This window comes from Osmerus eperlanus, chromosome 16 (assembly GCF_963692335.1).
Source record: "Osmerus eperlanus chromosome 16, fOsmEpe2.1, whole genome shotgun sequence".
Classification (NCBI taxonomy): domain Eukaryota; kingdom Metazoa; phylum Chordata; class Actinopteri; order Osmeriformes; family Osmeridae; genus Osmerus; species Osmerus eperlanus.
The window spans coordinates 10,145,946-10,158,883 of record NC_085033.1 but is presented as its reverse complement, the minus strand read 5'-3'; the positions used below and the strand labels follow the sequence as shown (position 1 = coordinate 10,158,883).

Here is a 12,938-nt window from a genome sequence, read left to right as displayed (position 1 = left end):
GATGACTACAACATACCCCTGCAGCATAACAGCAGTCTCTAGCAGAAAAGCCCTTGTCTTATGAACTCACATAGGTTATTAATCTCTGTTCATGATCACTCACACACTTGATCACTTCTAGCCCAATATTTGGTCAAACAAAATAGCAACACATGAAATTACATGGTATTTTGTTTATTGCACAAATCGTACATATTTCCAACTGAAATGGTAGAATGCTTTAGGCAGTGGTGGGAGAGATTTTTGATCAAATGCCTTTAGATGTTTACAACAAAGTAATATAGTCAGAAGGACAATCTGAATATGACTGTCTCTTCCATCTGGGTCCAAGTTTGGAAAGAGAAATTTATTTTTTGGGATATTGAAAATAACTGAATTTTGCCAATAAAACTAATATTGTTGGTAAGAATTACAAAACAAAATAAAGAAATTGATGTCATCTTTCTCTTCATTTAAAAGTACTTTGTCCTTGTATAGAATATAAACCTCTGCATGAATACCAATCAAATTTAGTCATTTTTTCTTAAGTCAAACCTCTTTTGCTTAAGTTGGTTCTCTTTACAGTATTATTTATATATATATATATATAATATGTACATATAAATTCACCTAACTTCTAAATTCTCATACAAAATGAGAAAAGCTGGACTTAAATGCTCTCACAACAAAAGAAAAACTGTCAAGCAAATTGAATCTCCCTCATTCTCCTTCCTGCCTGTGACCCTACCTCTATAAAACAGACAGAGACCTGCCTTCCACCATGACCTCTCCTAGTGACAAAAGGGCTGGCACAAGAAAGCCCATCCTGGACCAAACACATCTGTACACTTGAGGGACCTGAACAGAAAGAACAAAGAGATCAACCACCAAATCTCATGGCAGTCAAAAGTAGGAATAACAGTTCCCAGTTTGAGGTGTGTCATCCCTAAATAAAAGTAAAAAGAAATCTGTTTAGTTATCGTGTTATTAGACCATGTTCAACTCCCAACAGCTAACAGCTACATTGTAAGAGGCCAAGCCTCTTTCTGTCCAGGCCCTTTAAGCTTTTACCATGGGTTCCCCAAACAGGAACACAAGGAACTGTTCCATGAGAACTAGAGATCATCCAGCTGCTTCTTAACAGGAGAGTGCATTCTCTGGGGAAGGAGAGAATGGCTTATGGAGGGCCAATGATACTTATTCAGGAGGGTTGTGAGGGAAAATCACGCTAGTAAAAGCATTACCTCTCCAACTGGAGCTGTCACAATCCTGCAGAGTGCAAATCAATCTGAAAAACCCAAGGACTAGAATCACAGAAAAAGTATCTGCTTGTTAAGAACAAACTTTTACTGAATACGGGGTTGATGTTCCATGACAATAATTTGATTAATTATTGCATATCCCCCACAAGTGCATGTTTTGTCTACACATTTTAAACGACCACATCCCTGAATAAGGTGCACACAGTAGCCTGGGAGGGGGCAGGCTGGGGCGAGGAAGGGGGGGGGGACTGAAGGGACATTGAGCAGCAGGTCCGGGTGGTGGCCTGGCCCCTCTATAGACTTGAACTGACCCCACCGGCTAATGATCCAAGTCAGACACTAACCAGGTGGGTGAAGGGTCAAACTCAACAGCTCTGGTTCCATGCCTTTAAAACAAAATCAAATGGGAGCGAATCACATTTACAGGGACGATGAAAAAGGTCTGAGGGCATTCATGTCATCCAGATCTTCTTCCTGTCTCCTCCAATCTCGTGGTAGAAAACCAGGGCAGGGACGCGTTATGGAGGGCAGAGGACTGTATGAGATGTGTGATTGGATGGAGGGGATGCTGGGCCGAATGTTGCCTGGGCACACACAGGTCGAGCAGAAGCACTGGAATGGCGTGCGCAATCTGTTAGTGGGTTTGGGTGATGCTTGTCTACTCCCCTCCGGACAACTAAAATCATAGTTTGAGTGGGATGTATTCTAGTCCTCATTTCATAGGCTGTTTGGAGGCCAGTTTCTGGCATCTCCATCCCTCTCCATCCCTGTCGGCTGTGTGTGTATCTGTGTATGCAGGACTGTTTTCTATTTCTTAATTGTCTGTCAAGTGTTTGTGAGTGCCAGTGTGTCAATGGTGCTTGCCTATGTGCATCAATACTAGGGCGACAACAAACGTGTGTGTGTTGTGTTTGTGGCTCAGGAGGACATGCACTGAACATGGTCTGGGCCTCCATCCTCATCATCCGAGGAGTCTGGAGAGCTCCATGATTCGTCCGTGTCTCCTTCTGCACCCTCCCGACGTGCCTGAGGGAAGGGGGATGGTGGGGAGACAGGGAGTGGAGCGTGGGTCAGTGACTTGCATATATAAAAAAAAGACAGCACAAAAACATGCTGAGATCAGATGATTACTTCAAGCTCTTACTCCTGAAGGACATCCTTGAAATGGATGGAAATATCCCCAAATATGATGTTGGAGAAATTAAATGTGCAAATCAAGTCTCCCGACCCAGTAAGGACTGATCAAGTATATATATATATATTTGAACACTAAACCAATGTGATCGTGTCACTGAGCGTTGAGCTCACCCTTTGGGGTCGCCTGTTCCTCATGTGTCTCATCAGGAACCAGAGGAGCTGCGTGTCATACTGGTCACCATGGCGCACACTGTCCTCGTCACGCTCACGCTTGTTCTTCTTCATCACCTGGGCAACCCGCCACCGAGACAAATGTCGAGTTAATATTTGAGAGACCACGACGATCAGTCTTACACAGCTATCTAGGGGTCTGTCAGGATAACAGTACCTCTTTAAGGCCTTTAAGGCCGGTGGGGTTCTCAGCAGTGGGGGCCCACAGTTTGACATCATGGTCCAGGCCACTGGTAGCCAGGCCTGGGAGGTGGGGATGGGGCTCCAGGCAGTTCACCTGCACACCCAGGTCAGGAGGTTCTGTTAGTGGACTGGATCTTAAAAAGATACTAAACAGACCTTGGTGCTGAAGTGTATTCCCCCATGCCCACCCTGTTCCCCATGCCCACCCTGCTCCCCATGCCCACCCCATGCCCACCCTGCTCCCCATGCCCACCCTGTTCCCCATGCCCACCCTGCTCCCCATGCCCACCCTGTTCCCCATGCCCACCCCATGCCCACCCTGTTCCCCATGCCCACCCCATGCCCACCCTGCTCCCCATGCCCACCCTGTTCCCCATGCCCACCCTGCTCCCCATGCCCACCCCATGCCCACCCCATGCCCACCCTGTTCCCCATGCCCACCCTGCTCCCCATGCCCACCCCATGCCCACCCTGCTCCCCATGCCCACCCTGCTCCCCATGCCCACCCTGCTCCCCATGCCCACCCTGTTCCCCATGCCCACCCTGCTCCCCATGCCCACCCTGCTCCCCATGCCCACCCCATGCCCACCCTGCTCCCCATGCCCACCCTGCTCCCCATGCCCACCCTGCTCCCCATGCCCACCCCATGCCCACCCTGTTCCCCATGCCCACCCCGCTCCCCATGCCCACCCCATGCCCACCCTGCTCCCCATGCCCACCCCATGCCCACCCTGCTCCCCATGCCTCACCACTCCTCCTTTGTCTCCCTCCATGAACTGGACGATGCGGGCAGAGAACTTGTCCCACAGGTAGATGTGTCCACAGTCACTGCCACTGACCACAAACTCGCTGCAGGGGCCGTAAAAGTTAACGCCCTTCACTGACAGACAGACACGGACAGAAAGTAGGGGATTCAATATTTCCGTTTATATTACAATAAATAAACCTATCCGGCTACTCTCTCCATGATCAGTTACAGTGATCATGTACTGTGATCACAGTGTCATTCTGAGTTCTGAACGGAGCTCTTCCCTACCTGTGGCATTGTTGCGATGGCCCTTGTATCTCCTGCGGTAGTCAGCTCCGTCGCTGTGGCTGGAGTCAAACAGGTAGATGTCCTCATCGTTGTAACTGGCAAGAAGCTCTGATATAACAACACATGGAAAGACACAGCCATCAAGGTCACTTGTGACCGGGAAAGACAACAGAGCCCGGTCCAAATGTCTGCATGCCAAGTTGAGTTTCTGGTTGATAGTGGTGTTTTACCTGAGCCATCATGGCTGTAGACCAGGCAGGTGATGTTGGTTTTGGACTCACTGGACACCAGGTGAGATGGGCAGAATTTCTTCAAAACACCATTATTATCATTTTCATTGATCTTTCTCTGATCATAAATCCTGCATAGGGGAGATGGCAAGAGAAGTTTGAACTTGGGAGGTCAAAAAATCCAACTCCAATGTCACTGTCGTTACAATTGTGTTCCAAGGATTGACTATGTCAGTCTCACCTGACATACTGGTCTCTTCCACCTACAGCAAAGTGATGCGTGTTGGCTGGGTTCACAAAGATGGTGTACAGTCCCACCTTCTTATCCCCCTCCTTCACCACCACCAGTTTACTGCGGACACACAGGACACACCAGAAAGGGTGACGTGGAGGATTTCAACCCAGGCAAAACAGAGGAAATCAAAGACAGAAGCAATTGTCACTGTCGTGGGTGGAGTTAAATATAACTACACAGCCATTGTCACATGAGAACATGTAACTTAGCTACAATAACTTAGCGACAGGGTAGAGTGTGTTGCCGTCACTCACTTAGCAGGCCGGTCGAGGCGCAGGTCAATGCCAAACACCACAGCATCCTCCCCAGCAGACAGGAAGGAACAGGGGGAGTCAGGCTCCAGGGCCAACTGACACACACACACAACAAAAACACAGTAAATAATCACAATAATTGGCAGGTCTTGCTAAAAGGATCTGTTGCAGCAATATGATCTAATGAATAACCAAAATGCAGCTGCTGGCTGGTGCACGAGCTCTTCCTACCTTATGGGCGGCCCCCTTATGCTGGGCCACTCTCTTGGTGTTCTTGCAGCGCTGGGTGGCAGAAAGCTCAGCAACCCTGATCTGCCCGTCACGAGCGCACATGGCCAAAGTAGAGTCCCCGCTGTGTGGCAGGAACTTGGCCTGGAAAAGGGTCACATAGTGTCATCCCTTTTGAACTAATTTCACAGGGATACAACTGCACAGAATATATATATATATATAAAAATAAAAATGTATGGTGTCATAGTATAATGTCACCGGGTTTAAGTAGACTCTAAATAATATCATCAACATCAGCCAACATCCTGCCCCAGCAGCTAGTAGACGGTTAATGTCTGGTTTCAAATGTTTCTATATTTGACCACCAATCCGTTCAAGCCAACATGCCCATCCCAGTTCAGACCTGACAGATTCAGTCTCCTCACTCACCTGAAACACGTTACTCTTGTGCCCGCTGTCAAACTCCAGCTCCGCACGGCGCCGAGCCCAGTCCCAGATCACCACACGCAGGTCGTCACTGCCCGACGCCAGGCGTGTCCCAGAAGGGTTGAAGTGCAGCGTGTTGACACAGCCCGTGTGCCTCTCCAGGCGCCCCTGGAGCTCAAGCCTTTGCACAAAGGAGCGGGCACCGCACACACGTCTCACAAACTGGTGGGAGCTCTTGCCAATCTCCCGAAAGCGCAGCGAGGGCACTGCCCGCCAGGTCTGCCTGCTGAGGTCACGCAGCTCCGCGCCCAGCCACGCCTCCATGGCCTGTTCGTCCTCCTCTTCGTCTTCCTCTGGGTCTTCCTCTTCTTCGTCCTCGTCGTCCGAGCTGGAGGAATGGTGCGTGGTGCCACCGCCGGGTCGGTTCCTCTTCCGGGCGGCCCTTTTCCCCTCTCTTTCCTTTGCACGCTCTCTTCTCCCTCCCTCGCTCTCGCGCTCCGCCTCCTCAGTCAACGAGTAGAGGCCGCTGCCATCCATGCTGTCTGTGTCCTCTTCCTCGTCCTCTCTGTCTCTGCCAGGCCTACTGTGTCCTTCTGCATCTGGCATGGGCTTGTCCCCAGCCCCATCGCCTCCTTCCTTGGGAACTGTAGACCATAATGTCAAATGACAACGTTGTCACACTTTAGAACCCACTGCAATAGAAAAACCTGTTTTCCAATAATTAGGATCTAAAATGTACAGCAGTAAGCGTGAGCAATGTCAGTTTCCCTATTTGAGGAAATTTTATGAATACTATGAATCAATCAATCGCTTTAGTTCCCTGAAATCACCTGCTTGAGAGGAAGACTGTCCTTGTTCCTCTGTGTTTGAAGAAACATCTCCATCCCTCTGCCCGGCTTCACCTGGCTCTGGCTCCTCTGAGCCACCTGGTAAAGATACACAGATTCATAACAAGTAGCTAGAGGCTGAAACATTATATTCCCTGACATTCTGTTTGTAGCTAGGCCTGTCTGATCCCTCACCGTTAAAAACTCTGTTTTTACCATCTGCCTCCGCCATTCTGTCTCTCCACGACAAAGAGTATAGCCTTGAATGGGCCGAGAGGGAAACATGTCAGTCATTGCCATGGTTATTGCAACTAGCTAGCAAAGTTTAAAAGCATTGCTAGTACCCTTATGATCATGCATTGCGCAGTACTCAGGAGCCTGTTTACATTATGCTAACTGTAGTAGTCTGTGGCGACCGAGTTACTAATCCTAAACTTGCTAGCCTGCAGGTTACTAACGTTTGCAAACCCCAGCTGATTCAACTTGTCTCACTAGTTAGTTAGTCAACCAGCTAGCTATCTGCGGGAAGTATGGCGACGCATTTATATTTACAGTTGTAGGTAGTGCCAGCGTTTTTAACCAACCATGTATTATGTTACCTAGTTAACAAGCCAAATGTTAAGTTTATACCGTATTGATATACTAACTACTTGTTTCCGAAATATACCAACATCAACTAACGTTAGACTATGGTCAGAGAACATCAGGACAGTACATAGGCGTTCGTCACCATAACCAAATGTGCTAACTAGCTACACGACTACATCTTACTAGCTACCTGGAATAACATTTAGCCATTTTGATGTAAGTGTAAATAGACTGACTATAAGATCAACATTCATAGTATTAGCTAGTTAGTTACAAACTGTAAGTAACAGTGTCTGACAGGTGGCAAGCTCCTCAAGTCTGGTTAGGTTACCTCTTCTTCGTCGTACTAGGCCCAACAAAGCGTACTTAGACTAGTTGATTCCTAATCTTCTTCGTTCTGTGCAGATTTGATGCCTGGCGCGTTGTTATTATACAGCAAACCAAGTGCCACGAAAAGGAAACATCTGAATAATTACACACGACATTTGGCATGCGTGCACGAAGATAGCAAATTCGCAAAAAATGGTGCGTGTCCTCGAGAGCTTTCTCTGTTTATGTTTTGACTGTCTCGATTCTTTTTCCGGTGATTTTTTTAAATCCGGAAGTAAGGCCTCGAAAATTAATTAAAGCATAGTATCGACATTGATGCTTAAGAGAAAGTAATTGAAATATCGTCAACTTTTTTTTCACGTATACACTCATTTATTTTATAAGGAGTGCCCAACATATTTCCAGCCTGACAGCACTGTTATGATGCAGAGACATGCATGCATAGTTACCTCTTTCTCTCCTGTTATGGCAAATTGCAACCATCGTTCATGAGATGCATTACCGCCACCTATTGTTCGGAGTGTGAGGCCGGTGGCCTCAAAATGATCCAGTTGTATAAAAAACTAAACCCCTCGAAAAGAGCACAACCTACCACCTTACTGAAAACTCCACATTCAGTATATGTTCTGCTTGTCCTGTTTACACGCCAAGCTCATGATGAGAAAAAGGTAAACCATTTCCTACTTTCAGATGAACTCATGCAATCTCTCTCATAATTCCACCTAATTTAACATGAGAAATAGATATATATGCAGATTAATATTTTATTGCAATTTATTATCACAGTACAACAGAGACTGAATAGTATAAAAAACAGTGACATGAAAACAAGTAACAAACTTGAATGGGGCCACACCTAAAAATAAAGTAATGTCTTTAAACTTAAAAACAATTTTGTGTCGGTCATTTCTCATCACATCAAACCCAGTCATGTCAAACCATACTGACTTTGGGTTTCAGAAAAAACGCTAACCCTACTTTTTGCCCTCTGTTGGTTGAACAAAAGGACCGAGTACAATCACACTGCAAGCAACATTTACAGCTCCTCTATCTGCACGACAATGCTAGATGTATAATCACACAAGGACAGCAAAAGGGACACATTTAATCTCAAGAAAAATATTAATTGAACAACAGTGAGGGTTGTTATGCATGTTGTGTGTGTGTGTGTGTTTGTGTGTCTGCATTGATGTCTTTCTCCTTCTGCTTAGTAGTAGTGTATTAGAAGAGGAGTCTGCAATCCACTGGAAGTGGAGTGGATGTCTGTCTTGGTAGCGTGATTACATCTACGAGTCCTCGTCTCCGTTGACGCTCTCCCCGTCGTCGTCATCCCCATCCACATGCTCTCCTTCCTCTTCCTCCTCCTCCTCTTCATCCTCCTCTCTTTCTTGACTCTTCAACTGAGAGAGCAGATAAGGTCAGTACAAACTTAAGTTGGTACTTAAGTGGATGTTTCTTCAACACAATTAACTTGAGGTCCCTTTTATAGATAACCCTCCATAATCTCACCTCCTCGTCCTCTAGCAGGTCTCCCTCTTCATCAGTGTCATTGAGATCCCTCTCTCTCTCCCTCTTATTGCTCTCGTCCTTCTTTGTGTTGGAGATCTGCATTGAAGACACCTCCCCAGGCTCTGGCTTTGAACTCTTACCTTCTGTCCAGAGTCAAACAAGGAGATAGAGGGGGGGGAATAAAAAATTCAGAAAGTATGCCTACATGTTTCCAAAGGCTTGTACTTGTGCAACCACAGTTTCACTGTATAGAAGGCAGTGCACAATGTAATACAACAACATTGATCCAAATACATAAGTTGTTGGAACGCATTTTGAGCTACTGAATGAATGTTCTTCCTTTAGCGTACCTGACTTCTTGCTGTGGTCCTTCTCCATGCGGTCCAGGCTTTCCAGAAGGTAGTCCACCTTGTGTTTGATCTGGGTCAGCTCCCTCTTAATGGTCTGCAGCTCATCTACCTTCACTGAGGGGAGAGACAAAGTTGGGGACAGAGAGTGTGAGCAAACATGTTCAAAAGACCTGATTCCCACAATACAGTTGACTCAGCTGGGAAAGGCAAGATGGATTCTAACCGTAACAAGTGTATGCCTGCTCAAAAACACTCAGAAATAATGTGTCTAATACAAGCAATGAATTGTGCTGCGTGAGAGCAGTTTAAGGAGAGCACTAACTGGTTCTGGATGATGAGGTCCTCTGGCTGCTCTTATAGGAGGAGAAGCTGCTAGTCTTGGTGCGGCGGCTGCCGCCACCCCCCCCACCACCACCACCCCCACCACTCATGCTGACCCGTGGGCGCTTTGACGGGATCACAGCCCTCGATAGAGGGGGTGGGGGAGGGGGCACGCGGGACGGATAGGAGTACACCCTGAGTGAAAAGAGGTCAAGAACGCAACTTAAACCAGTGACTGAATGGCCCTCAATTCAAGTAGTGAAAAAGCATGCCAAAGTGAAAGATGGACAATGGGCTCTTTGGACAACAATTTTCCACCTACCTGTCGTAGTAATCCCTCTGAAAGTCATAGTCAAGATCGAAAGAGGAACCACTGTGTGGAATAGACAAAAGGAGTGTTAATATTTATGGGCAGTATGGGCATCACAGGCAGTACACTAGTCACAATAAAAGCAATATTCCAAAACAGCGGTACATATTTGAAAACTCCTCTTAAAGACACAGTCAGCAATATATTGTAGTGATTTTCACAAATTGATACATACCATTCAACTTGGAAGAATATGACCAATGGATATGGTTAGGACGTTTAATCCTTTTTGCTATAAAGTATTTTTTGCATTCTTTCCTGGTATGTGAAAATAGCTGAGTGTGCCTTTAGTGTTGAGAAGTAGCAGACCTGTACATGTCTCCTGCGGAGCGCTTTGTGGTCTTTGACCTGTGAGGTTTGGGTTCCCCAGCCAAGTTGATGTCTAGAAGGAGGGAGGAAAATACCTTAGACGTGGCAATTAACAGTCACTTGTACTTCAGCAGTCACTTGTACATCCGTTACAGCTTAGTCAACATGGAGATATCATGCTCCAAAAAAACAAGCACCCTTACCCAGCACCTGTCCAACGATCATTCTGCCATCCTCCCCGGCAACAGCTGCGCGCGCGTTCCTCTCGTTGGCATACTGGACGAAGGCAAAGCCTTTGTGGACAGAGCAGCCCACTATCTTGCCGTACTTGGAGAAGATGGCTTCCACATCTGCCTTGGTCACCAGCAGCGTGTTGAGGTTGCCGATGAAGACCCGAGAGTTGAGGGAGCGCGGATCTGTCTTGTTGGTGACGTTGCTGGCCATTAGGCTGCTGGTGGTGGGTGACCGACTAAAAGAGGGAGATGAGAATGTGTACAACCCCAAATTCATCAAAAACTTGCCAAAACAAAAATAAAGCAGTGCTTGTGCAGATTAACAACTGTATTTGACTAATGGTGGTTGATTACAATCAAAGCTACAGCCATCCTATATACAGAATTGACACTATCCCAATCAAACCTGTTGACGACTTTCTTATATCAATCCTTAACAGTATGAAAGGTTGAGTTTTGAAATTGTACCAAATTATTGAATGAAATTTCCATCATCACTTAACAAGAATATAGGTTAGGGTATGCAGGCTGGAGGCTGCACATCCATCAGAAATGTAACATTTGTAAGAGTACAAATGAAAGGCTGCTTCTGTGCAACACCAACACCAGACAGGCCTGTACTTATCTGCACATATTCAAGTCCACAGACCATCCTTGTATTTGGGCAGCCTCAAATCCTTGTGATCTCATATTCATGACTATGTATATGAAAGACAACTTTAGGCTCAACTTAAGCAATGTTTTATCAAAATGTGTGTGGGAGGGTTTAAACATTGTCTTCGGTTGGGTGGAGTCAAGGTTTAACATGAGTAATTGAGGGCATCTCACCTAAAAGGAGGCAGAATTTAATGGATAGAAAAACGTTCAGTTGGGTATAGATTTGACTATTGTGGGCAGTCAGGGAGAGGGCAACTACTATCGCAGAGCAGCCTAAATGTCAAGGAAGGAAGAGGCATTAACAACCGTTGAAAAGGGGGTGAGTTGGGGTGGGGGGTTAGAATAGCCATCACTCACTCCATTGCGTCTGTGTGCTGGGCAGTCGTCTGTCAGTTGTTTGACACTGAGGACGGGGCCAGTGTATGCGAGCAGGTGTCGTGGGTGCTCTCAGCAAAAACTACAATCTCCAGCAGCACACTCTCAGAATGCAGAACTTCGACCCCACGATTTATACTGAGGCGACAAAGAACACACCTCAGTCAAATTGTACAGGGTTACATTTACAAGCTTACCTGGACTGATTTGGACATAATTCACACAAACATTATTCCCTTCTGTTGAGGAGTTGAGGCAGGAACTCAGGGGCTACTGACAATGGAATGTGTGTAAAACTCAGGGAAATAATGTTTGACAATATGTTCAAGCAAAAAGTCATAAGTTTGTAAAAGTATTATTTGTAATGTATTTATTCAGTTTATTGGTTGGGCGATATTTAATCATATTAAATGTATTTAATTAATGGCATATTCCAGACAACAACTGACACAGTGTATGGATTTATACTAGACAGCAAGGAATGTTATCCCTTGAAAAATAAATGCCAGATTTTCTCAAAATAATGCATTAATTTAATTGGAGGCTAGGTTATTACTGGGTGACGTGTGTGTGTGTGTATGAATGACAATTAAATGGACACAGGATTGGTTATGTCAGAGGCTGAACTAATTGGTTAAGTGAATCCTTGGGCCTTCAAGAGCACCACAACACTGGGATCTACTACAACTCAGTATTTCCATTCTTTCCCACGAAATGTAATCTTATAAGTGACATCCCGGAATACATTGTAATTATAAACATACTAACTACCTAACTGATCTATATTATTAGAAAGTAATTCAATTATATACATCTAAAGGAATGATGGCAAATACCAACAAACGTATCATGCTTCAAAGTGACTTTAATAATTGTGTTAGTGCTACTGTTTCTGCATCAAAATGAACAACTTCTTGACCAGAAAAAGGGTCCAGAGTAGTCAATGAAAAATTGCCAATCGTCTTGAAAAACACACTTTCCTCAAAAAATCACGGTTACTGTCACAAAAACAATCCATTCTAGGCCTACTTGTTCCAAACCCATCTGTCTCTTCTAGGCCGTTCGCTTCGGAACCTAACCACCATTAATATTTACTATGGCTGTACAGCTAGCAGCTAGCAGTTAGCTAGCTTACTGTGGCTCGATGCAGTCTGCGAGGAACGACGTTGAAAGAAAGGTTGCATACAATGTTTGCTAGCTAAATGTGTTAACTAGCCATTAGCCAGCCAGCAAGAAAGGCCTAGCTAGCTGTATGTTTAACAAATGTTAACGTAGCTAGCCTGCAGGACGACTGCACCAAATGTCCATCGAATGGAAATCTTCAAACGTTGCAATAAAAATATGCCCTGTATTACACAACTCGATTAAATTTGCAAAATCACAAAAGGTGTCCAAAAAGCTTGCCACAAAAAGAATGATCCGCTATCCAAGCATGTTGAGCTAACTAGTGCAATATCCCGCCCGCAAAGAAAAAAACACACAGCGTTGAAAAAGAAAATCCAAAGGCATTGCAAAGTCAGGAAAAAATGAAAAACAGTCTGGAAACAAAATACTCACCACGCACTTTAAGATAAAATGGCTAATATCTCAGCAAATATGGTCACTTGGACACTAAGGTCGTCCTCTTGCAGCTGAGTTTAGCTAGCTGGCTACTGCGCAGGGGTTGCCGCTTGAAGCACAGATATAGAAACACATAGATCTAGAAACGTAGATATCTCATTGGCTGTTGTTGTATGTCGTCGCCATGAGTCTGCGTGTCCGCCATATTGGAGCGGCCAAGATCCGCAAAATGAATGTGTATTTTG

At 45.5% G+C, this 12,938-nt stretch overlaps 2 protein-coding genes across 6 annotated transcripts; both read right to left on the bottom strand.

Moving 5' to 3' along the window:
- Positions 1–158: 158 nt before the first annotated feature.
- Positions 159–7,279, bottom strand: dcaf8 (DDB1 and CUL4 associated factor 8). 3 transcript variants are annotated; one of them, XM_062481316.1, is made up of 13 exons: positions 6,978–7,279; positions 6,287–6,351; positions 6,095–6,190; positions 5,268–5,908; positions 4,839–4,979; positions 4,608–4,702; positions 4,300–4,410; positions 4,059–4,189; positions 3,829–3,936; positions 3,542–3,672; positions 2,767–2,886; positions 2,550–2,666; positions 159–2,267 (listed from the first exon to the last, which is right to left on the bottom strand). In XM_062481316.1, the coding sequence occupies exons 2-13, from the start codon at positions 6,321–6,323 to the stop codon at positions 2,160–2,162; spliced, it is 1,836 nt and encodes a 611-aa protein (XP_062337300.1). In that variant the 5' UTR covers positions 6,324–6,351; positions 6,978–7,279; the 3' UTR covers positions 159–2,159. The 3 variants fall into 3 exon arrangements, with proteins under 3 accessions (XP_062337300.1, XP_062337299.1, XP_062337301.1); XM_062481315.1 differs by having other exon boundaries at positions 7,011–7,279; XM_062481317.1 differs by having other exon boundaries at positions 7,046–7,279.
- A 480-nt stretch (positions 7,280–7,759) lies between these two features.
- Positions 7,760–12,847, bottom strand: LOC134037162 (heterogeneous nuclear ribonucleoprotein C). 3 transcript variants are annotated; one of them, XM_062482522.1, is made up of 9 exons: positions 12,691–12,847; positions 11,116–11,271; positions 10,072–10,337; positions 9,869–9,941; positions 9,512–9,562; positions 9,191–9,384; positions 8,869–8,982; positions 8,519–8,661; positions 7,760–8,409 (listed from the first exon to the last, which is right to left on the bottom strand). In XM_062482522.1, the coding sequence occupies exons 2-9, from the start codon at positions 11,118–11,120 to the stop codon at positions 8,296–8,298; spliced, it is 960 nt and encodes a 319-aa protein (XP_062338506.1). In that variant the 5' UTR covers positions 11,121–11,271; positions 12,691–12,847; the 3' UTR covers positions 7,760–8,295. The 3 variants fall into 3 exon arrangements, with proteins under 3 accessions (XP_062338506.1, XP_062338507.1, XP_062338508.1); XM_062482523.1 differs by having other exon boundaries at positions 8,519–8,658; XM_062482524.1 differs by having other exon boundaries at positions 9,908–9,941.
- Between the last annotated feature and the right edge of the window lie 91 nt (positions 12,848–12,938).